The sequence below is a fragment of the Leptosomus discolor genome, chromosome 5 (assembly GCF_034619465.1).
Source record: "Leptosomus discolor isolate bLepDis1 chromosome 5, bLepDis1.hap2, whole genome shotgun sequence".
In the NCBI taxonomy this organism is placed as follows: domain Eukaryota; kingdom Metazoa; phylum Chordata; class Aves; order Leptosomiformes; family Leptosomidae; genus Leptosomus; species Leptosomus discolor.
The window spans coordinates 55091668-55117946 of record NC_141395.1 but is presented as its reverse complement, the minus strand read 5'-3'; the positions used below and the strand labels follow the sequence as shown (position 1 = coordinate 55117946).

Here is a 26279-nt window from a genome sequence, read left to right as displayed (position 1 = left end):
ATAGCAGAACATTTGTTTAAAGCCTTTTAGAAAAACCTTTCCCCCCTTCTTTTGGCTTTAGGTCTATTTTGAAACATAACATGGCTGGTTTGCTCTTCTACCCTTCTACTGCCATTGTTTTTACCTGGAAATATTTTTCATCAGGTAGGAGTGTCCTGTACAACAAGGAAAGAAAACATTTTTGCTTATTCAAAAAAAATCCAAAGGTTTCATTGCAGAATGAGAAAGGGTCTGATGACATTTTCTAGCAGCCAGCAAATCAGGCTGTCGCGCATAGGGAAAAAGCCTCTAAAATATCCCCAGCTAAAATATCGCAAAATTATGTAGAGCTCAATCCTAGGGAGCCATCTGCCATGTGAGAGCTCCACTGATTTCTAAAGACGCTCATTGCAGGCGGGCTTGCAGGACAGGACGCATAATTTGTCCCTTTTAGAAACTGTAGCAGTCAAAAAGAAACCTTCATCAAAAACACTTGAGTGGCAGAGGCCGCCTGAAAAAAAGCCTGTGAATTCAATTGAGCAAAAAAACCCCCACCACACACCCTCAAATGGAGCTTGTGTGCTGACTGAAAATGCACCGCAATGACAGGTATAGAAATGAGCTACACATGAAAGATCTGATCCTGCCATGTGTATGCATGGAAATTTGCCGCTGTCAGGGATTTTTTTGTACCGAAGGTGTTCCGATAAGGTTCCTCCTCAGTAATTGTCCTTTTCTGAATTATTGGCCCTTTAACACTAAAGGTAAATAATGCCAGCCCATATGGAGGACTTTTTTACATACATTACACATACATGGAGTGATGTGTACATGTATACACATGTTATATTTCAGTATTGCCTTTTATTTTGCTAACAAATACCTATTGGAATGGTTTAGTGGGTCCTGCCATGTGACAGGGAGATGGACAAATAGCCTCTCAGGGTCTTTCTTCCAGCTCTGTGTTTCTGGAAGCGCTGAACCTCGATGTGGAGGAAGCAATCTGCAGAGAGGCAGAAGGGGACGTGTTTTAAAAATTACAGCCTGATGAGCTTTTCAACATTAAACAGAAAGTTACCATAATACAAATACTAAATGAAAAATCTTTTATGGCAGTAGTGAAAGCAAAGCCTTTGATATATATATATATAAAACAGATAAAATTCCATTAATTTTCAACTTGGGACAGACGGTATATTTGAATTTACAGACATGCCACATGGTAATTTTGGCTTCCAGTCTTTGAGATGTGGCTGATCTATTATGGGTGATAACAGCATATGCTACTTTCTGAGTCAGTTTCTGTTATGTCTTGAGAAGCATCACTGCTAGTAATGGAAGGCATTTTTATATTAGCTAAATTGCCAAATGAGGTCCATAACATAGAAAATAGGTGGGCTCCAAAGGTAGATTCAATATTTCAGGTGGATGTCAAATTCAATACTGAGTAAATAAATCAACAAAAGCAAATCTTACATGGCAAATCAACACGGCATGTAGCTCGTTCAGATTTTTTTTTCCATGATGTCAAAGGGTTTCATATCTTGACAACTTTCTTTAGCTGGTGATGCCTGGGAGAATTAATGGAGACATTTGGCTTTTGTGGGTCTGTGTCCAAACTTGTATGTCCCGGGGAGGTAAGTAGCTGCTTGAGATGCTGTGGAGCAGCGGCGAACAGCAGAGGAATGGGAGCATCTGAGTGCAATTTGATAGACCAGATGTTGCATCCCAGCACTCCACAGCTGCCTCAAGGCTTTGTCTGGTGTCAGCCCTTTCCTAAATGAGTTTTCATAATGAATTTATCTGTTAATTGACACATAAAAACCTATGTTAATATAACATTAAGGACGTATCTTAAATTTACCAATACCAGGAAATTGGAGGGGGGAAAAAAAGCCTAAGCTTAACTGTCACCAAAACTTATCTGCTGTTTTGCATGGCAGAGAAATCACTGACACTGATGCAGACGCACTTTACATGCCACAGAATTAAACAATTTTTTTTTTTTTTTTTTGCTTGTACTTGCTAAAGCAAATAGTATTTCTGTGGAAAGGTCCTTTTTGACAACTGCACAGACAGAGGCAGAACCTCCAAAGCCTGGTAAAGGTTTTGGCAGTTGTTCATGACTTTGGGGGTGCTGTGGTATTAGAACATTTTATTTGCCTTTACTTGGTGACCAGACTTCTGTCTCTGGTGGCACCAGAGTTGTCCCATCATTGGCCAGGAAAAGAGTGAGGCATTTCCCTTGCTCCTTGCAGAAATATAAATATACTCCCCACTGATCTTTCAGTGTTTCCGCCATTTTGACGGCAGAAAGCTAACAAAACGTAGTGGTGGCCCTCATTTCAGACATAAGCTGGGGCAGCTCCTTCAGTAAAATAGCCCATTTTTTACTATGTAAGATGAGAAATACAGAAACAACCTCCTCCTCGGGCTGATAAGATTCAAAGGTATCATTTTACCTTCAGGGCAATACCCTTCCCACTGATGGGTGAGGATACCTTCCACAAAATCTATACCAAGAAGAGTTTAATTGGTCAGTTTAGTAAAAGGATAGATGCTCTTTTAGTACCTGGGGAAGTCATATGAGTGGGGAGCTCCTGGGCACCATTATCGCTTCTCAGGAAAATTTATATATATGATGTTAAAACACTCTTACAAAGACCAGATCCCAGGAACTTCACCTTAGATCACCAGCTCATGCCCTCTGTTGCCTTTGACCTTGGTGCCAATAAATCTTGTTGCCCTCTTTTCTATGCAGCAGGATAACATCCATAGGAAGGAGAAATTATAGAAGAATTAAGGTACCTTCCCGAGTGAGGAATGGGAAATACATGGCTGAAAATATCCAGCCAGGAACAGCGATTAAATCTGGACATCTCAGCTCTCAGGAGGTTGTTTGAACCATGATGACATGTAGAGGGCACAGAAAGCCTAAGCCCTTCTCCAGTTGTGTTTTGAAAAGGAAATAGTGAGACCTTTTTACTCTGTTAGCAGAGAAGTCCTCAGTACCTACCTTCATGAAGTCAGGGCTGGGAAATGGGGGCTATTGCACCATGGCTTCCACAACCCAGGATGCATTTTATGTTTGAGCAATATTCACATAAGACTGACCGGAGCCCATTTGCTTGTGTGCTTGTTTCCATACTGATTGGTAGCCAGTGTTAAAAGACTGTGGTACCAGCTGCATTAGCCTTTGCTGCCTGTCTGGAGAGGGGAGAGGGTTGCCATGCAGGTCCCTATACAAAAGCTGGTGAGAGGCAGGGTGGCAGCTAGCACACATACCAGAAAGACACACTTTAATTGGCCAAAGTTGTTGTGGTCACCCAGGCAGACTCAGAGAGTCACTGAGATTGGACAATACCTCTCGAGGTCTCTTGTCCAACCTCCATGCTCAGAGCAGAGTCAGCTACAGCAGGTTTCTCAGGGAAGTGTTCAGTTGGGTTTCAAGTACCTCCAAGGATGGAGACTTCACAGTCTCTCTGAGCAACCTGCTCAAATGTTTGAACATCCTCACAGTAAAAGTATGTTTGAATGGAATTCCCTGTACTTCAGTTTGTTCCTGTTTCCTCTTGTCCTGTTCCTGGGCACCACTGAGAAGGGTCTGACTCTGTCCTCTTTACTCCCCCATCAGATATTTGTAGACAAATAAGATCCCCCTGAGCCTTATGTTCTCCAGGCTGAACAGCCCCAGCTCTATCAGCCTCTCCTCCTGTATCAGGCTGTGTGGCTTTTGGTAGACACCAATATGGCCATCTCTTCTACTGGGAAGCCCAGACCTGGGCACAGTAGATTTCGGTGATCTGGTAATACTCAGCTTAAGTTCTCAGATCAAACCTTGGTGCACACAGCCCAGGTAGGCAGGATATTGCCTTTCTAAGCTGAGGACCATGTAGAAGACAGATTCAGCAGCTGTCCAAACACACACAGATGTCTCTCTCCTGATAAACAACTACACTAATGCCTGGTTGCTCTGTGCTGCGTGGGTCACAGTATTCCTCTGTGTAGTGCCTGCACATCTCCAGGGTACCCAGGTGCAGCTCTGAGTGTGCACAGAGGGTACTAAAGACATCTCTCTACTGCATCTCCTAGTTTGGTACTCCTCTGCATGGGCAGAGCAGCACCACACACCAAGGCACAGGGTACTATGTCCCAGAGAAACTCTATCAACATCATTTGTTCGTAGCTAACTATTAACTATTCCTAACTGACTGATTATTCTAAAATTATTATCCTATATTTGAACTAATCTTTTTGGCTGAAAGTATTTCCCTTTTATTTTTCTCTCTTTTGGTTAACAAACTTCTAGTCCTATCCTAAATTTTCTTGGATGTATGCCCATGAATGGAGCTGCCACTACCCCTGCTGGTTCCTGATGAAGTATCTGAGTGGTGACATTGATGGAGAAATGATTGAATTGCTTTGAGCACAGTGTTTGCAATGAATGTCCATAACATGGAGGTGATAATGCTCAGGATACACCTGTTCCTCCTTATGGACCACCTGTCTCTGAAAAGGTGTAGTCTGTGAGGTTGAAAAGAGGCAGATGTGAGCTTGCTTATACATGTATTTTGTGCTTACATGGATGAAACACCTATAAACGCTGCATTTTGTCTGAAAAAGAAGTCTTACTCTAGGAAAAAAAACAACCCTGTTCTTTTATTGATATGAAGTAACTGAAACGCTGTCAAAACCACATTAGTGGGATCATTGGCAGTGTGGGGAAACTATCCGTGTATGAGGCAAACTGCACTCCTGAAAGAAAATGACCTCACATGCTGATCAAAGGCCTGCAAATAGCAATTGGTTCAAATTTTTATGGTGTGCCTCTCCTTCATCCAGCATCTCCGTGCAGCCTGACATTCCCAGCTGCACCTTGTGCTCTTCAGCTTTTCCATCCATGCACAGTATCACACAGTATCATTCCCTTGTTGTTATGTATCACTCCGTTACGTATCACTCTGTTATGTTATATCATTCTGTGACACTCTGCCACTTTGCCTGTGGACTGGTAAGAGACCTCATTACCAAACTGATGATCAGCAAGCATGTTTAACTATACTGAGTCTAGAAATGACAGTTTAAGTTTCATATTTGCTGATCACTTTGCTTGTATAAAGTCTGTGATTTACTCAAAAAAGCAAAAAACATGTGAAAAGTACCTTCACCAAAAACTTACAATTATTAATTATAAGTAACAATCAAGGGATCAAACGGAATAGAATACAAGACAGTGTATCCAATTAGTGGGATATACTTTGTGGGACTTAAGTGAATGTACAAGTTGCAGCTTAATTTTTAAGAATTCCTAAAATTTGGCTGAATTTTAAACTGCTACAGCAGGACAATCAAAGTGCAATGGGACTAAAAATTGTTTACCATTACTGAGTCAGTCAAAGCAATAACACAGACTTTTATGACCACCTGTACAGGACTATGAGCCACTGCCTTGGTTATTCTTAACCCTTAACCACCTGAATGTATCCATCACAAAGGACCTCTTTAATGGAAAACGCATTAGAAAAAAATTAACCAGCCAGCCATTTCTCTGCTTTTACATGTCATGCTCTCCAGAAATGCTGTGGAGCCAGAAGATTCCCACTAGCGAAGGAGTTGCTGCTCATGTTACCTTTCAAGTCCCTGGTAAGAGCTGATCTTGGACTTCTACATGCCCATCCTGGGAGTGAAAAGAATGACATCACTCAGCCTTCTCACTCGAAAGTGGTGTCCTTGTTATTGTATAAGTGTAATTGAGAACCATAGCTCTAGAAAATAACACTTGTCATTAAGAATATGATTAAGAATGTTTAGCTGTATAGCATTTAGGAGTTTATGGTATTGCAAATTTTTTATAATTTTGGAAAACATTGTAAAATCAAAAATGTAGGGTTTGCATTAATTTTGGTAGAGGAAAATGCTTTCATAAATTACCAGGCTTGAAAAACTAAGCTGCTACTTTCAAGGTCAAATTTTTAAAGATATGCTAATCTATTTTCTGTTAGTGTCATCACAGCTATTTGGAGGGTGGAAGGATTTACCCATAGTTTCCTCTCTGCTGGGGTAAGCCACAGACTGCATATCAGCAATGCCATCAGTATGCGCAAATTGGATACGAGGTGCACCATCAATAGAGGAAAATGACAATTAAAAAAGACATAGTCAAATGACTGTGCATGTGTAGAGGCAATATTGGAAAAATTTGCCCACGTTTTCTATGTCTCTTACAGAGGTAAAAACGTCTGTTAGATGCCATACTCCCCTAAGAGTTGCAAGGAAGTCAAACTTCTGAACGTAATGCAATTTCTCCTCTTTCATTATTAAGATTTAATACATTTTAAGGTTGGAGAAGGCAACATATCTCATTACAGACTGGTTAGTACAGAACGTAAAAGAAAAAAAACTGCTAAGTACTGAAATAATGAGAGCATTTTCCTTCTTCCATTCATAAATTATCTCATATTCCAATTTATTTCCACATAAATTTATTGTTGCATGTTAATACACAGAATTGAAAGAAGAAAAAAAAATTAAATGCATTGTAAAACATATGGAAACTTACAGATTATGTGATCTTTGCTAAAAATCCATCTTAATGATGAAAGCACCATTTAGCATCCACTTCTTCATTTATTTATGAGACACTACTTTCTGTAGACAAAGAAAGTATCTTCCAAAAATAGGAGTGCCATATTTTCAAGGCATATTGTGTATTTTATTTTTGTAACTAGAAAATGTCAAACAGTATTCATACACAGTATTGATGCATTAATGTTTTCATTCAACAGTGAAGATACCTTTCCTTGTTACATTATATATTTATGACACACAGAGCTGTCAAATAAATTATGCCAAAGCAACTAAAGCCAGACCTTGTGACACTTGAATCATAGAATCAGGGCAAATAACCTTTAAAATGAAAGGCATATGATGAGAGTTAGAAACATTTAATTTGCATAAATATAATGTTAACAGTCTTTCCCTTATTACATCTTTTATGCCTAATTTATTATTGTCACTATATTCATTTCTTAACATCAGTTTGCACTCTATTTTTTTTCCTCATTGCTCACTTTGTTTTGGAATGTGTGAACCACAAATTCTGTAAGAAACATATGATCAAATCTCCATTTTAATGTACTCTGATTAGCACATCTTGAATTTTGCGGGAAACTCTTCGGTCACATAACGTACTATCTAACATTTAGAATTAATTCCTAAAGATAGGTAAAAATTCCCGAACACATCAAGCAAATATAACATTTCTGAAAATACTGGGACATCTCTTGAAAACAATCTTGTATTAAAGTTTCCCTGTGAAGTGTAGAATACACCAAAATGTGCAAAATTGCAGCACTGACTTTTGTAAGCTAGGTGATTCGTACATTTTGAATTTAGGAATGTAAAATCTGAGCATCTAAGTATACCTATAGGAATTCCAGTGAATGGTTAGATTTTCAGAATTGCTTACTACTCAGAGTAGTAAACTCATTGGTTTCATTAGTTGAAACACATTAGTAAATGTAAGACTTCCTTGAGCCTCTGCTGGAGTATGCATTCTCCTGCTGACACCTTCAGAAACGAGTGAGAACAGAGACAGCTCCACACTTTGCAGGACTCTGCCCTTATTGCTAGCACTACACAAGCTTATGTATGCAAGCATAGTTAATAAAGCTTTTGATTAGTCTGCAAACTGCCTAGGAATGTTCAGGTAAATAAGTCTGGAAGGTACAAAGATAAATGTCTGCCTCAGGAGGGCACAATAACTAACCCCTTATTCTTACTGGCTGTAATTCACCTCTGTGTGGATAGCAAGACCAGGGTCTGCACTGCCGTAAGGAGACAGAGACTTTGTGCAGTCTCTTTGCTACAGGGTGAGTTTGGCTCACTTCGCACTTCTGAATCAGAAGAATAAATATGGTTTATTCTATTCTATTCTATTCTATGCTATGCTATGCTATGCTATAATAGTCTGTATTTTATAATAATGGCAGTTTGACTACATGATCATCACAGGTCCCTTTCAATTGAACTATGTTATTCTAGTCTATTCTCTTCTATTCTAGTGAAGCTAACCAGGATGTTTCGGGTTAAGCTCCTATACATTTAGATAGTAATTCTTCCAGGGAGCCAGAGGGAAGTCAGGGGACAGTCCATACAAAGAAGCATTGAGGAAAAGGTTGAAATTGACAGCAAACTCCAAAACTTAATCTAGACTGTTTAGGGTGTTTCCTTAAATCTTCGTGATAGAATTGAGCAGTTATTTGTCAGTTGACTCTGCAAGTGAAGCAGACACCATCACCAGAGATTTACAGAAAGCACCTCAGGCAAGACACTAAGCAACTCCCAGCCCACCAGCACAGTGACCAGTGATCTCCTGATGGTCAGTCACTAGTGCATGAGATCTGATGGTGTGTCGTCCTGGTCACCCGAAGACAGGCAACGTGCAATCACCAGTTTTACTAAACATCAACAGCTCAAAGAGGTGGTGGTGGAGAAACAGAAACTGCATCAGTAGTGAAGTAATTTACCCTCCTAGGTCAATGGTAAAAAAGAAATGACCCTCACTCACACACTAACCAGGGTTTCATAGAGCAGTTCTGGTCTGACAGAGCTTAAACTCAGTACAGGTGTTTTAGAAGCAACTGAAAGGGCAGCTATCTTCATGGGTCCCTTGAATGCTCTGTTCTTCTGAGAAAAACTATGATGCCAAGTGGTGCCACTTGCCAGAAACAGAATCTAATTAACAATGTATATTCTCAGAAATAGAAGGAAATCTAGGGTAAGTACATAAGGCAAAATACATTATAGGAATATTCTAAGTATCCCAAGGCCCAGTGTTGAAAGGGTAGGACATTTAAAGTTATGATTAAATGTTTTGAGGGAAGAAATGTGTTTCATTCCTTATTCTGTCCTGAGAGACAATCAAGCCGTAATCACAGCATTAAGACATTTTTCATTTGAAGTATTACACTGATGAAACAGTTTTTTAAATGACGCTGTGTCACAAAAAGATCTTTGAGCTAATGTGAGATAAATATCCATCCCAAAACAGCCACCTAGCTGTGGAAAAATTATTCCTATTGAAAGCGATGGAAACTGGGAGCCATTTTGATTAGCACTACAAAATTGTTAATTTGATGCAGAGGGTTTCATCAAGGATTAACACTACAAAGAGTTTTAAAACTATCTATGTTTTTCCGATCATTCAGAACAAACCCAAAAGCTTCTTGGTAGATGTTATCTTTGCTAGAGACCCTATTTTTAGCAATTTCATTAATTAACTTATCTGTACATTTTCAGAAAAAAAACCATTTAGCTGTCAAACAATAAATACTGAACTTAGTAGAAAATATACCATTTATTCATTTATTCAGTTTGCAGTTGAGACTTGCATTCAGCTGTGACAGAAAATGGATGTTTCTTCAGTTAAAGTACATAGTAAATAGTACCTGAAGTGTTAATAAATTACTAAAACTGCTTGAGGAAATTATTAATGAAATGTTATAGCCTGTTACTGAGTCCGAGGATGTAATGAGTCATTTGCAATCAACTAAAACATCTGAAATGAATGCGCTTGGGACAATATACAGAATTTATTTCTCCTGTGTATAACAAGCTTCTCACAGTTACTAATCAACCCTTTTCACAGTAATTATGAAAACAGCCTCAGAACACGTACAGAACACTTCTGGTCACCTGTGGGACAAAGTGGGGAATAACTCCAAGAGCCACCTGTAACTGGAAGGGTAAAAAAACCCATGGATCTCTCCCACTGACTTCTAGTAGTGTAGAATCACCAAGACCAGAATTAAAGCCTATCAATGCCTTAACACAACCACACGGAGATGTGAAAATCACTCCACGAGCCACCACATCTACTGCAGGCAGCTGCTTTGGGCAGACAGAGCAAGGAGAGTCCAGACCAGCATACATATGTAGCTGCTGTTGAAAACAGGATGCTTAGCGTTAAATTTTTCCTATACACTCCAGCTGCACAAAGCACCCTTGTACTTCTCTCCTCTCTATAGTACTAAGATGGCCATTACAGCTGTGCCATATTCATTTACCTTTTAGCTTCCATAGTTTTTTTTAAGTTGGTGAGCAAAAATCCTGCTTCCTTACCCTTTCTCATTTTTTGATTGGTTTTTGCTCAACTCACTTTTTACTGCTAGTGTTCAGGTATGGCAACAAAGGTAAGAGGAAAAAAGTCATACGTTGCCGCACAAGATGATACTGATATGATAGCATAGTCTAATATGATTGCCGGCAATCCATAATTGCAAACCAGATACTCAACTCATGAATTCCTCCACCCCATTTGTGTGCTTGCACATCAGGATTGGGGCTGAAATGTGGCCCACACCTTAAGGGTCTTTCCACTGTCATCTCTCAGCTGCCAAAGCTGAAGATTTCAACACCAAACAAATCACAACTCAAACTGGAAATGCAGGCTACTCTATGCTGGAAACAAGAACAAGTTTTGAAAAAATATTACCAGTATTTCCTCTTTGATTTGAGCTGAAGAATATCTGTGGCATTGAAAATCTAGTAAACCATAATAACAATTCATGACAACTACTAGAGGGGCAGACAATCCAGTGCACTTGGCCAATATACTTCTGCCTTCTCTGAATGTACAGTGCTCCCTCTGACCTTGGCAGGCATTAAAAAGCATGCAAAACCAGGTATAAAAAATGGAAGCATGTATTAGCTGTGATACAATGCTGTTATTGCAAATGGTTGTCCTGAACAGAAGAAAGGGTAAGTAAAGCCATTACAAAGACTATGCACTGGTATATGCCCTCCTGCATATGCTGTATCAATTATAACACCCTGGTTTTAAGAATTCATAATGTCTCATTATTCCATACACAAAACTACAGGTGTCTATTACAACTAACGTTACAATAGAAGATATCTAAAAGAATATACCTCACTGGTAAACACAGTCAGTACCTCATGTCTGTTTTCTAATAATTTGTATCTAAACTTATATAAAAATATTATGTAAAACCACTATAGAACAATTGTATGAACATTCTCTGAGTGATGGCAGATGAAAGTTTTTTTTCTAAATGGCAGATCAGTCATTACTGAATGTAGTAAATATATATGGCATACAAAAGATCACCTATGAAATCCCCTGGAGAAAAAAGCTAAGAAGAAACTGTGCTGTAGTTCATTCTGAATATGAGCAGATGAAACTATTCAATGGGTTGACATCACACTTCACTCTGGTCATTGAACTTGCTGTAATTCTAAATTAGAATAAACAGAAAAAAATGTGTCATAATGTTTTCCTACAACATAATATAAAATCAGCAGATGAAGCAGTGCTAGCTTGAAAATGCCACCATTATAAAGACTGATAAATCAAAAAGTTATTTATGATGAGGATGAACTGCATAAAGCAACAGATGAGTTTCTTATCAACATAAAAATGAGAATCACATGATATTGTCCTTGGAGGAAATAGATAATTGCATTTCTGAACAGCAGCAGAGATGGAAAGGAACCATGAAGCCCTCTTGCCTCTACCGTTCTGCCACTGAAAGACTATTTCCTGCTGCGGGGTGAAGCTGAAATGTAAATCGGAACAAACCGCTTCCTGTAAATCTCCAATTCCTTCCTCCTACCCTATCCTATCCTATCCCATCCTATCCTGCCATTTTTCCTTCATGTAAACACTCGAAATTCCTACTGGCCTCAGTGTCATAAAAGGGTACAGGAGGAGTACATAGACAAACAGTATTAGTTACAGTGTGATGGTGCTATTGCAGTCACCCTGCCTTTTTACTCCTGTTCATCTTATCTTCAGGTGTAAAATGCAAGGAACACATAAAAAACTCTGAATTATAACTTTTGAATACTCTGAAGAAGCATCAGCAGCACGTATACACTGTTCATAATTACATTTAAAATTTGAGTCTGTGTGCAAGCCTTTAGAACTTAGCCACTAAGCCACTATTCAGAATTTTGATTTGCCTAGCAGCTCTAGCAGAAATGTGGGATCAGTTCCTAGAAAAGTGGGCTTCTGAGCTCTAACTCCCCCTTTTCACTTTGAAAGTTTGTCCTGGTCTGTCCATGTCCCATTTCCATAAAATGAGAATGCTGGTACATAACTATCTTACAAGAATGTTAAGAAGGTTAATTAATGTCTATAAAGAATGCAGAGATTTTATAACACAACAATCATCCTAATTCATCTAATCAAATCCAGACAAAATATACAATAGCCATCTCCGTTACTTTTGCCCTGCAGTTACCATTTCAGTAAATTATTTTTTGCAGGGCAACAAAATTGAAAAAGTCAAAAAGCTCTGAAGAGAACATGTTTTTCTGGTCAATTCACTAGACAACTGTGCCAGCTAACGTTAGCTGGATAAATAAATGGAAAGTGATTTTGTCCATAGGCAGCTTTAATTTAATGAGTAAAATATAAAGTGAAGAAAAAAACCCAACAAACAAAGCCACAGGCCATGATGAGTTTAACATCACTTGGAGAAAGCTCTGAGTCAAGCTCTAGCCGTATTTGGAATCAAATAAAACCATGGGAAAGCACACTACTTGTAATGCACACTCTGTTGTGCTGGGGTTACAATGGAAAAGGCTCACACGGTTTATAAGCAAAGCCCAGGTTTACAGCCTTTTAACAAGGAATGTAAGAATTATTGAGCAAGTAAATACATGTTCAAGCAAATGCCTTTTCAAGCCTCAAGCCTCAGTTTCTGAGCCAAGCCTTCGTTCTCCCTCGAGCTCTCTCTTCCACCTTGCGCAATTCCTCTCCTCTTTTTCCACCAATGAGCCAACAAAGCACACTACAGTGCAGGGCAGTGGCAAGCTTATTAGCTTGAAACAAACTTTCTGAGGGACCAGAAATGTTTTGGTCAGAACAATGCAGTGCTGTGTGAAGCAGCTTTAAGCAACCCAGGCTGAGGAATAGAGGAGTGTAGATTCAGTAATGCAGAACTGACTGAGTTAATTTGCCTCATCGAGAAGCAATGTTTGGTGTTTCTAGATGACATTATGCCTTCCAGTGGAGAAAATGCACCCAGAATAATGCACCACAACACAGTGCCTCTGGATCTAGCATAGAAGACGAAGAAGTTGTTGCTAAAGGAGAGACAGTGATGGGAAAGTGTGTTAGCAGAAAAAGCTTGGTGACTGCAGACCAGAGGCTAAGGACCAGTTGTAAAGAATAGACAGACAAAAGATTACACAAAAGATTCACCGAGTAAATAAGATTTTCCCAGACCTTAACAAATTGCTGTGAGCATCAAAGAAGCCTTCCAGACTTCACCTACCCCTGCTGTAATTCTCACCCTGTGAATTTGAATGGCATCAATTGCTGAAGAAACAGATTCAAAGAAAACAGAATTTTCAGATTCGAGATTCCCTCCGTACTGCATTGCTTTTATCAAGGAAGCTGCAATAAAACAAACAAACATATGAGCACTGGTAAGGTAGTGATGCTATATAAACCATCATGTTAAAAATTTGATAAGTTCATACTTGCCTTTGCAGTGTGCTAGCAACACATTGATGTGTCTGTTTTTACAGTCCATGTAAATCTGTACGTGTGAAAACATGAAATTCAAAAACACTGTTTAAAATACCAATAGAGGATAAAATACTCAAAAAGAATATTCAAAGCAGGCAGAGAGCGTGGAGTGCTGCTGTTGAAGCTATACTGCGAGCCACCACCAGAGCGAGCCCTTCTACAATGCAAACAACACAAACCCACACTAATTTCCTCCACTCTCCTCAAAGTACCCTACAACTCTGCTGAGAATTAAATCTGAATTTAACTAACAATTTTGCGGTTTGTTACTGTATTTTTTAGGGTTTTTTTTCCAGTTCTCCTTTTTCAGCAAGTTTTCTCTTCTCCTCTCCATATGCTTACCTACCAGTCCACAAAGACAGGAATCAGATCTAGGAATCTTTGAGACTTCCAGCAGTCTATCAGAAAAGCACCATAACCATGATGCTACTTCTGCAGAAGGTTATTCTTTATTCTTTCTTTGAAAATGTTCAGCTTCACAAAGACTAAATATTCAATAAGCTAGAATGTAAAAAAAAAAAGTGAAAATAGTTCTAGAACCAGAGTATGACCTTTTGTTGGCAGATGAGGAACACCCAAAACAGTCCCTGCTTCAAAAAATATTTAAATAATCCATGTGAAGTGGAACAATTCTGAGAGAAGAAATTCAATGAGAACCACATCAGAATACCCTATTTTTAAAAAAAATAAAACAAAAATTTGACTCAGTCTAAAAATCACTCCAACTCTAGCAGCAGTGATGATTTTATTGGGAAGGAGTGTAATAACGAGGACATGTTGAGTGTGTTACCCCTCTGAGTAACTCGGTTTTCTAGCAGTCATTCAATCAGAGGCTGCACTCCAACCTGTGCACTTCACAGCCCATGACGGACTTAACCTCTCACAAATCTGTCAAACAGTTCTTTGACATAATTTGTAGTTCTCAGGTCTCTAAGACCTTTTGGAAATCAGTTTCACAATTATTTCTTTTTTTAATTAACGCTTTGTTGAATGGCCTATACTTGGAGGGGAGCCATAATAGAGTAACTCCCACTAACCCTATTTTTCCAGTTTTCTTTTTTATGTAGTTTTAATTTAATATTTTTAAGGCAACACCTACTTCAGTGCTAAATCACTGCATTGAATCAAGAAAATGGTTAGGATAAGAAAAGTCCTGGGCTGAGATCCAAGTTCAAATCTAGTCTTCTATCTTACTCAGAGAAATTACATGAATCAAACCTTGCATACCCACTTAAATCTGTAACAACTATATAACTATTAAATGACACACTCAATGGAAACTAAGAAATTGCTTTTGAACATAGTTTTTCATTCACTATATAGAAATGCTTACTATGTGGAATCATAGAATCACAGAATCATAGAATCATCTAGGTTGGAAAAGACCTTTAAGATCATCGAGTCCAACCATTAACCTAACACTGCCAAGACTACCACTAAACTGTATTCCTATGTATCTTTTAAATACCTCCAGGGATAGTGACTCAACTTAAGACCTATCCATGTCTACACATCTTTTGAACACCTGCAGGGATGGCTTCTCAACCACTCTCCTGAGCATCCTGTTCCAATGCTTGAGAACCCTTTCAGTGAAGAAATTTTTCCTAATACCCCATCTAAACTCCCCTTGGCGTAACTTGATGCTGTTTCTTCTCATCTGATCACTTGTTACTTGGGAGGAGAGACCAATGCCCATCTCACTACAACCTCCTTTCAGGTAGTTGTAGAGAGCGGTAAGGTCTCCTCTCAGCCCCCTTTACTCTGGGCCAAACAACCCCAGTTCCCTCAGCTGCTCCTCATAACACTTGTGCTCTAGACCCTTCACCAGCTTTGTTGCCCTTCTTTGGACACTCTCCAGCACCTCAATGTCTGTCTTGTAGTGGGGGGGCCCACAACTGCACACAGTACTCGAGGTGTGGTCTCACCAGCGCCAGTACAGGGGCATGATCACTTCCCTACTCCTGATGGCCACGCTACTTCTGATACAGGCCAGGATGCTATTTGCCTTCTTGACCACCTGGGCACACTGCTGGCTCATGTTCAGCCAGGTGCCAACCAAAACCCCCAGGTCATTTTCTGTCTGGCAGCTCTCCAGCCACTCATCCCCAAGCCTAAAGTGTTGCATGGGGTTGTTGTGACCCAAGTGCAGGACTTGTCACTTGGCCTTGTTGAACCTCATGCAGTTGGCCTTGGCCCATCGATCCAGCCTGTCCAGATCCCTCTGCAGAGCCTTCCTACCCTCAAGCAGATCAACACTCCCACCTGATTTAGTGTCATCTGCAAACTCACTGAGGGAGCACTCGATCCCCTCATCCAGATCAATAAAGATGTTAAACAGAAGCGGCCCCAGTACTGAGCCCTGGGCAGCACCATTTGTGACCAGTCACCAACTGGATCTAACTCCATTTATCACAGTAACCAGTGGTTACTGGTTTTAGTCTTCTGGGAGCTTCTTGAGGCTCCTGCGATACCTGAGGAACCCAGCCTGCAAGGCTGAAAAGCCAGGAGAAATTTGGAGATCATTAAGACCTCTGGCTTAACAGATAGCAGGACATACAGCTAAAATCACAAAATTAAAAGCTGGAATTTTAAAGGGGTAAATCTACACATAGCTCTGCTGCAACTGATATGACGAGGTCAAACACAATCTAAAACAGCTTTAAAATTTTTTTTTTTAAATGTTCAAAAAGTCATCTCCATTACATACAGATACTTACATTTGCACTGAATATCACTCAAAATCTTTAGAATTATTTTTTGTATAATTTTATGTACAAACACAGTGCAGCTTAATACCAAATCAGTGTTCATCTTTTCCATGAGTGATATGTTTATCCATTGATATAGGTGGGGTGACTAGTAGCTGACCCAAATAACTCCTATGTGTAATTACAATTTTATGTATAGAATTGGTCTGTCATGAATACCTGAAGCAGCACTGAGACTCCGGTGTAGTCAAAGAAATTCAGTCCACTGCAGTCTAATACCAAAACACGTTGCTCACTGTGACATGACTGCAGCAACTCACCTACACATTTGGTAAATGAAAAACTTCAATTAAAAGAGAGAATAGTCAAGAAACTCATATAAGAATAATGATAGATCAAGAAATAAGCCCAAACTATCACAATAAAAATTTTACTATTATGTACTGGGGTACCAGTCAAGTAAATGGCACATTTCAGAGTCATGAACATGAAGTGATGACAGGCAGAACATATTATTAGTGAGATGTTTTAGACAGGAATAGTTTCTCAAGAATTAAAGAATTGCTTCCTCAAATTTGAATTTCTAAATGAGTCAGGGTAATAACTTGGTGTGTTTGGAAGAATATATATGGGATACACAGAGAATACATCTCTCTTTTAAGTTCCGATGACAGTAATTTCTGTAGTACCTAAACACCTGCCTATATCTTAACTAATATCTGCCCATAAGGAAGGAAAATATGTAAAGTGGTATCTTTCATTTTCCTAAGGTTTTACTATGCTGTTTTTGTTTGGTTAATTTTTAAATACTATCATGTACTGATGGTGGAGAAAAAAAAAAAAAGATGTTGGTAAGATTTGCAAAGGTCTTGTATTTATTCTTCAACCTCATGCTATCTTGTGCTTAAACTAGGCACACTCTGTACTAAATGTGTCCTGAGCCAGCACCTAGATAAATGATCCCTGGCTTTCATAAAAGGAAAACTAGAAAATAACGCACATCTTATCTACATTGCTCTGTGAATAAATGTTAGTTATCATAATGCACAAAACTCCAAAGAAAAAAAAAATAAGATGAAGGGAAGCAATTCTGAATGTAAAGATGAGCTAAGCTATATGGTTTTGACAGAGCAGAGGTAAAGATTTTAAACTCTTGAGAACACTTAGAATTTCCTCATGGTGTAGATTTATAATGGTGCTAATTCCTTTCTAACAGTAGTCTGAGCACCAGAGCCTTTTGGACTTGCACCTCCAGAGATTTATTGTCTTTGTACTGTCCAACATATATTATAGATACACACTAAACAAAAATATAGAATTTTAAAGGAAGCCTCCTGCCTGCACATTACTGTGACGGAAACCCGGAAAGGATTTATGAGCTCTGCTCAGCTGCTCACTGAAATATTCTCTGCCTCCAAAACAAAAGAACTTAGTCTTTCTGCCTACTGCTTACTCCTTCTACCTTCCCACCCAGCCAGCACCCTGCATTATAGTAGAGGCTGCCTTGGCTTCTAGACAAGGGGGGTGGGGTGGGGTAGGGTGGGTAGTTACAGACCTGCTCCCTCTCTTAATCAGTGGCCAGGGCAGCAGCAGCTGTTTAATTTAGTGCTATTACAGACCAATGGCAAATCAGTATCCCCAGAGGGAGAAAGGAAACACTTTGACAAAGTAAATTGCCATGATTTCCGAATTGACTGTTGTAAGAATGATGGATTATGTCCTCCTGCTCCCCTATTTCCTGAAAAATTAAGCCCTACATTTCGGGGTGTTGTTTTGTTTTGTTGTTTTTTTTTTAATAGGGATTTTTCCTTTTTCTTTATTGTTTTTATTTTAAAGCCCCATGAAGAGTCACCGTAGACTGATTGGTACAAGGAGCAACAGAGCTTTCAAGTCCTTGAGGCAGGACTTTTACAGTATAGCACTGTAGTCCTCAGTAGCTATTACCATTACGTTGCCATGTGTTACAACAAAGCACTGTGTAACCCCCAATAAACTAAACACTGTAATATCATAAAAATGTCATGAGTCTAGTTAATAAATGTAACCATTCAGACAACAGCTTCCAAATCAGATTTGATGCTGTGGCCTCAATGCTTATAAATGTTTTAAATCAAGTGTTTTAATTCCACCCACTATGAAGACATTTGTATAAAGCATCTTCTACAAAAGGTTGATGCAGCTTTCCCAAGGGAACGTATGTGCTCTGATTTAAGTGTTACAAAACGTGGGAAGAGTGGAATTACCAGTGCAGTCCTTAATTGAAAGCAAATCCTTAGGTTTTTTTCTTTATTCTATCCTATATTGATATCCTGTACAACATTGATGGCCCTCATGTCACTGATAATTCGGTTGATATTTTCTGAGATTTTCTCCTAAGTGGCTTTAAAGATCACAAAAATTTAACACAGCCCTAATCTTAACCTATTTTTACTTTTGCATACTGATATTCCCACTGTGAATGCATAAAAAACCAAGACCAGAGCTTAGCGAAACAGCCTCTTAGGCCTTTGTCTTAAGACCAATCCAGGCAGTAACATGGGAAGTGGTTCTCCCCACTGCGTACCTCTCTCAGTATGCACACAGTGGTTCCTGTGAAATAAGTAGGGACCCCTGCAGAAAAGGTATTTTCATGGGTTCCCTACTTTTGAAATCTTAAGAAGCCAGTCAAGAACAAAAGAAAAATAGGACTCGTTAGGCCAGGATTAACAGAGTTTAACACTGTTTAGCATTCATGCTTCACTGAATTTTTGTTTTCCAGACAACTTAAGTTCACCTAGAAATAAGTAGAAAAGCGTGGAGCCATTTTGCACACTTACATGCATCTTGGTTTTAACATAATTTATAGATAATAAACTCACCATGACAACTTCCATTGGAAAATGAGTACAGTAGTGTGTTCTGCTCACACTGAAATAAAAGCAACAAACTATTAACACGCCAAGGAAAACTAGTCCAATGCATAGTAATCAGAGAAAATCAATGCAATACACAAGAATTCTGTTTCTCAGTATCAAAGTTGACTGCTTCTTTCCAAAATCATGCAACAGCCTATTGGATATAAAGTAGTAGCTGAGCATGTCTCTCAGTATTCTTCTAAAGTTATACCAAACTGATATTTTGCTTTTCTTTTTAGATTACTCAACATCTGTTGTGTTTGGAAAGCATGTTATGAACATGATGCATTTGGGGAAGCAGGGGCTGGTTAAAAAGTGGTCAAAAGATGAGAAAATATTCTTGAAAAGATAAATTCTAGACAGCAGTTTTATAAGATTAACTTTTGATACATTTTCTGCTTGCTGCAGTCTCATCTGCTACACTAATATTTCAGTAAGAACATTTTTGACATTTAAATTTGTTAAAGAATTACCTTTATCTGTAAATTTTTTTATAAAAATTTCAATATAATGCTAAGTTCTCAGTAGAAATATGAGTTAAAACCAGAAATACAGAACAGAAACAAAATCCAAAGCGAAATTTTTTCACTCCCATTATGTGCTAGAACTTTATTCCACACAAAAAAAATCATGCACACAATTTTGGGCAGCTGTACTGCCAAGTAACTTACAGAAGAGACAAGGGATAAAATCTCCCTCCTAAGCAACTTAAACTAACTTATTAACTTATTACACTTATTAAATTAACTCATATTCCATGCAAACCTTAAGGAATTTCTCTCTGTTTGGGGGTTTATTATCACACCAATCCAAATCAGTTAGCCTAGCAGAACCAAATAAAAAAAGCAGCACAACTTCAGAGCTGAATTTCTGAACAAGGAGAAGCCACCCATCAAAGGACTTATGGGTAGCACAATTTTTTGGCAAGAGACAGCAGAGGTGGTAGACAGACTGAACACTGTCTTAATGACCCATCTAAGAAATAGCTGTGATTTTCTCAGACGAATTTGCCAAACCGGATGACATTTCCTACAGTAAACATTGCATGGTGTCGGAATGTCTTCATTGTAATAATGAAAAAATAATAAGACTTTTTTTTCCCTTTTAGGGGGTCTTGTAGGAAGTTGCAGTAGTTACGGGCAGATAAACTCAAAAACCGCTATACTGATGGAGATTTTCTCCAAAACAGAGTTACACATAATTTACATACTGTTTATTTTTCCAATATAATCACTGCAAAAAGTGAAAAAGAAACAACCAGCTCTGAGAAAAACTTTAGCCAGTTTGTACCTTCTTCCTAATCCTCCTGGAATTCCTAGAAAAACAAATGAAGTGTCCATCTCTCATGGACCTATTTCCAGCAAAAAAAAAGGACATTTTATTCAAGTAGATCTGTAGCTACTCATTGCCTTTTTAAAATCATAAACTTACATCAGCCGAGGTTATGTAAGTTTCACCAGAAATTTTGAAGAGTTTTGGATCAGTGCTATAATGTCTTTTACAGGATCGTATACAGAAATAGTAGAAATATTCTTTGCAAGTAATAAGAAGAAAATAATCCATATTGAATCTGTTTAAGTAAGGATGAACTTTATTCTATTCTAAATGAATGATTTGCAGTACTACCTTTTTATATCTGCCTCAGTATCTGATTGCATTCTCTAAGAAATGCAAGGAAAGAAATCATGACCTTCAACACTGTCACCATGATTACTGAAGCATATAGCACATCCTACCTTGTTTACATCTTCACATGCTTGGCTGCCCACACTATCCTTTTGGATTATCTTTATCAGGTCGGTGCGAAATTTCCTGGCATTCAGAAAGACTAATGGGTTGTTGACTGAAACTATCTTTACCTGTTTTAATGATTCCTGTGGAATGAAATAAACATAATGCTGAGAAGATTATCTTGGGTTTGGAGAATGAAAATCAAATTAATTTCTCTTTTAAAATCCTGAAAATTCGTGTAAATCCTAGAAAGGAGCTTTGAATTGAGAATGGTTCAATAGAAAACTGTCTTGATCAGTTTTCATGCTCAACTGAAGTAGGAAAGGAAATATAACCACCTATAAGGAAAATTATCGTTAATTCAAGTTAGCATGAAAGAAAAATCATATTCATTACGATACATAGTAGTAAGAACTATTATGTCGCAAATAATAGTACCATTGTTTCAGTTGGTATGATCCCCAAACACAGGCAAGACAAGGTTTGTAAACAGGGAATATCTTTCATCAGACAAACACATGTATTGGAAAAACTAACAAGGTTTTGGGACAAACACTGCAAATGGTTTGGGGAGCACTGAGAATCTTCATCTTGGTCATCTGAAGATTACTTTAGTATAACAGTGATATTTATTCATGAAAATACTTAGTGGATCCAGACCAAGCTTGGGTGACACGTTTAAAATTTGCCAGCACATATCTACAATAATCACAATGAATAATCTATGTGAGAGCCATCAGCTGCTCCCAATCCTGCTCTTCACTTCATAACATATGTTTCAGCCTGTTCAACAGTTACCTTCAATGAATGATGTAGCTTAAAGCACAGACATTACACAGCAGAACAATTTCTGAAAGCCATCAGACAGAGATCAAAAACCCCCAGGTACCATTGGGGAAGGTTTCCCACAAAACAAACACTATTTCTTCCATTCTCAAGGTGGACTTAAAAAAATATCTTCAAGAGTCAGTAAGAAAATTAATATTTATGTTGAAATATATTGGATATCAGCAAACATATGCTCAGCTGAAATACAGGTTTTGTAGGTAGGTAAAATTAATCTAATTCTACTGAGCTGTCCATTTTCCACAGGTTGTGAACCATGCCTCTTTTCCTTAGGAAAATTATATCTGAGACAGACCAAATTCAAAGTGGAGCACAGCTGCTTTGATTTCTGCTGATTTGATTTCAGACTTGAGGAGAAGCCTGTCAGCTGTCGGAGACTTCTACTTTTTCCAGTTGTACTATTTGATCTAGTAAAAGATATTACATCTACTTATATAGTTCTTTATGTATATTCTAATAAATAACTGTATTAAGCTTTTACTCATCTAGTGCTTAAACAGAAATAAGCAGGATCACATGTGGTCTGTAAAAGTTACCAGTATTTTCAGTAGCATTTTCAACTTTTTCTACCTGACAATCATGCACGCAACTAGAGAATCTTAAATAGCCACAATAATTCTGTTCGTAAGTGCCAGTTGCCAAAAAAGTAGTAGGTTTAATTTGCCTTTCAGGAATCTTTTATGGAAGCCTGTGTTCTCTAGGTTACATGTGGAAGTTCAGAGCATTCTCCTTCCAGGTGAGAGGAAAAGAGGATCCTTGAACACACCACCTGAACCTTGCACAGCAACGATTCCCATTGGGTATTTTCACATCCAAAACATGGTATTGACAAGTGTCAGCTTCAAGTCTCACAAAAAGCTCTGCCCACTTTGGAAGAATGAAAACAGGACGAGAGACAACATTTTGCTGATTTTAATGGGCAAACACTGCAGCTGACAACACCTCAGCAGGTCAGCAGCAGACCATGAGGGCAGATCAACAGTTCTGACTCCAAGAGGTTGTCCAAAATTATTTCAGTCCACAAAAGTGCTATATGCAGTAAAGTATCCTATAACTAAGTGCAAAACCAGGTCTGGATACAGAAAATACCTATTTACTAGTGAAATAAAATATCTGACTTATGTGTCAGCTCTCAAAACCAAACCACTTGTGACAACGGGTAACAAGAAGTAAAAACCAAGAATTCACAAGAGAATATAGATTCAAAAAGCATCTCTTCTTCCCAACAGAAGTCAGAGTCATGTAACAAGGTTGTCAGGCATTGGAACAGTCTGCCCAGGGAGGTGGTGGAGTCACCATCCCTGGAGGTGTTTAAGAGACGGGTAGGTGTTGTACTTAGGGACATGGTTTAGAGATGTTGATAGAGCTAGGACAAGGGTTGGACTCGATGATCTTTAAGGTCTCTTCCAACTGAAACTGTTCAATGGTTCTAAGGTCACGCTCATACCCGAGTAAGTGGAGCTGACACAGGCCATTTTTCAAGTAGTTCAAAAAAGCATGGGATTGCATTGAAGATATACAGTTTTCCCAACAGACCTAAAAGCAAAGCAGGAATGGAAATCTTCACGACAAACCACACATACTACTTCCCTATTGTAGACTGCTATTCAGACTTCTAGGAACCAGAAGACAACACTGCAGTGACCATCATACAGACTAAGAAAACATTTCAAGCATCCAAAACTGAGGCAACGAACCCCAGATTATGTATAGGGACTTTTTGCAATTTACCTATGAATGCGATTGTTGTGTCCTTGCTAAGAAAGAAAATTATCTCAGGTGGCCTATCCCTGCTGTCACTTTGAAGGATACCGGCAATTGCCTCGTGCACTCTACAAAGCACTGCCTATGCTTGGGTAAGAGTTCAGTTCAGTGAATACCTATGATGCAGTATGTTCCACATAATCTTCTAAATATCCTCTTGATTTTTTCCACATGAAAGTCTCTTTTGTCCTATTGATGAAATAACCCCTATAAACCCACAGACCTTAATGGCAGAGTAGATCATTAAGCTTGCATATTTTCATTTTTAAAAGTCCTGTTGTTTATGTCTAAGCTGTTATTTACCAGAGGAACTTGGATCAATCTAACATTCATACATTAAAAATTACACTAAATGCCTGCTGCAACCCAATGATTCTAAATTCAATTAAAGGCATTTTTCTAAATCTTAAAAATATTTTCTTTCTTTGTTTAGTGTAATAAGCTTTTGAGCAATTTGCTTTCTTAACACAATGTTATTTTTCCCACTGTCTGCAGACACTCATTTGTTATTACTTGGGTACTGGCATTAATCTTAATTATTAAAGAAAAAAAGCAGGGCAGTAGTTAGCTTAAAAAAAAAAAAAAGACATGTAGGGATTTGTACAAAATGTTTTATGAACTGATATGAAAAAAAGCAGGCAAATGATATTTTGGTTACCCATCTGACAAAGTTACTCCAACATTTTTCCTAAGAATGAAAAGTGGTCTAATAATTGACAGCTGGGCCAGCCTCAACAACAGTGGTTTTAATTCACATTTGAGTCCTTCTCATTCTCATGTACCTTTCACATTCCAGCATTGCTCGCATGCCAAAACAGTAAACACTCTTGAGCCGAATTCAGATTTTGAGCCCCAGATAGCTCTGATGGAAAACATTTGCCAGAAAAAATAAATTCTTTAAAGAGCTTCTTAATGGTAAGGTAGTAACTGCTGAGCATGTTGGTTACTGATACATAAGACCCTTTATCAGCATTAGGAAAGGAAAGAGGGCGTAGTAGAAACTTCCACAGTGGAGAAGGCAGGATGTTCTACTGATGGGACTTCGTGCTGAAAGGACACATGGTTCTACTTCTGTCTTGGCTGCTGACCCACCATGTCATCTTGGAGGAGGAAGTTCACCTCTCTGGGTCATTACCCTTCTCTTCTTACCATAGGCCTGACCACAAGTAACTTTGATGATAATTACAATGAAAATAACTGAAAGAATTTAACATGTCTGACTGGTAGATTAAAGTTTGTAAGAAGCCAAATTTTAAAAGCACAGTCTTTGGGAGAGATTTTTACATCCATTATTCACGTGAGGGTACCCTTGTTTGAGTACAGCTTGCTGAGATGTGTGAAACAGTCTGTGACAACTTCATGTTACTGTCCCTCTCCTTCCCCAGCCACATGCGGTGTCCTCTGGGACAGTCCAATCACAAAGGGCTGGTGGCAGAAAAGGGGTAAGAAAAGTGATTATGCATGATGAGAATATCAGAGAACTTTCAGGAAATAAGGAAATACGATAAGAATATAGAGACAGCTGTTGTCGGCTCCTTGCTGCCAAGAGATTCCCTTAGACATAGGAATTAGGAAACTTTTACAAAGAGCAATTCCTTACTTAAAAGTAATAAATAAACTAAGGTAGACATGTCTAAGTGGATATACCTAACTTCACTTTGCAGACCACCAGCAAAACCAGAAAAATATTCTGATTTGTGATGCCCAGACTAGTTTTGTATTTACTAGGTCATACTGGCTTTAGATTTCAAGTGGTCGTATCATAAAAATGTTCCCTTGACTCACTGATTACAATCTGCTAGCCAACTAGAGAAAATAAACAAATCGGAAATAGTTGAACATACATACACACACACACACACACAAATGAACTTACACTATTATCTTCTGGTTTGTATTTATATTCCACTTCTGTCACAGTTTTCAAATTCAGTGTCTTTGCTCTGTAATCAATACACAAAGAAAATCTGTAAGGCAAATCATCAGTAGTCTTGAACAGAAACAGGAAGGGACATACCCCAAAACAACATAGAAGTTTAAAGTCGTGACAATGTAATCCATATGTATTTTTGTGCATATAGAGCTTATATTTTGTGGTAATGATCCAGTTAAAGACTAAAAACCTATAATGTATCACTTCAAAAATAGGAATAACGAAATTTCTGCTAAATAAAATTTTGATTTTAAGTTTCATTACTGTTTTGTATCTGGCCAGAGAGCTATTCTCAAGTCAAGGGAGCCAATATATAATCTACAGCTTCAAAAGCACAGACGTTTAATTAATATTTTACCCTGCAAAATCATATTGTAAGGAAAGGAAAAAAAAAAAAAAAGATATTGAAAAGCAACGGGTCATGAAAACTAAGGATGAGTTTTTGTCATTAAAATTGGCACCTCTCTGTATGATGAAGCAGAACATTGCATTCTAGCTATCAAAGTGGGGGACTTAACTGGAAAAGCCAGTATCCCTATGCGCTCTACACAGTCAGTGAAAAGGCAGCTCAGTGTAGGACCTACTGCTTCAATATATCATTTGCAGGAACACATTAACTGCAGAACAAGAGCACTAGCTACCATCTGAGCTCTGTGCCTAAAGCTAGGCAATGGAAATAATCCCGAAATACAAACATTGAATAGATTTATCAATGTGCTAGGAGTATTTGCAGGTACTGTGGCTGGCTAAATGAGGCTTGCAAAAGTCAGCTGTTCCTTCCTGTTTGCATAAGCCGAGCTGTAGCTGCTGCTGGTTTTAATACATTCTGATACATAACATGTACCACATCCAATACACTGGCA

At 38.4% G+C, this 26279-nt stretch overlaps 1 protein-coding gene across 1 annotated transcript in view; it reads right to left on the bottom strand.

Annotated features, from left to right (window-relative positions):
* Window positions 1-11201: 11201 nt before the first annotated feature.
* Window positions 11202-26279, bottom strand: part of SLC26A7 (solute carrier family 26 member 7) — a 69269-nt gene continuing 54191 nt past the window's right edge. Inside the window, exons 12-18 of the mRNA XM_086465491.1 lie at window positions 25360-25426; window positions 20900-21016; window positions 19107-19155; window positions 16468-16568; window positions 13496-13550; window positions 13302-13405; window positions 11202-11237 (exon numbers count right to left, since the gene is read on the bottom strand). Of these exons, the coding sequence (XP_086321617.1) occupies window positions 11202-11237; window positions 13302-13405; window positions 13496-13550; window positions 16468-16568; window positions 19107-19155; window positions 20900-21016; window positions 25360-25426 (529 nt within the window). The remainder of the gene's footprint in view (window positions 11238-13301; window positions 13406-13495; window positions 13551-16467; window positions 16569-19106; window positions 19156-20899; window positions 21017-25359; window positions 25427-26279) is intronic.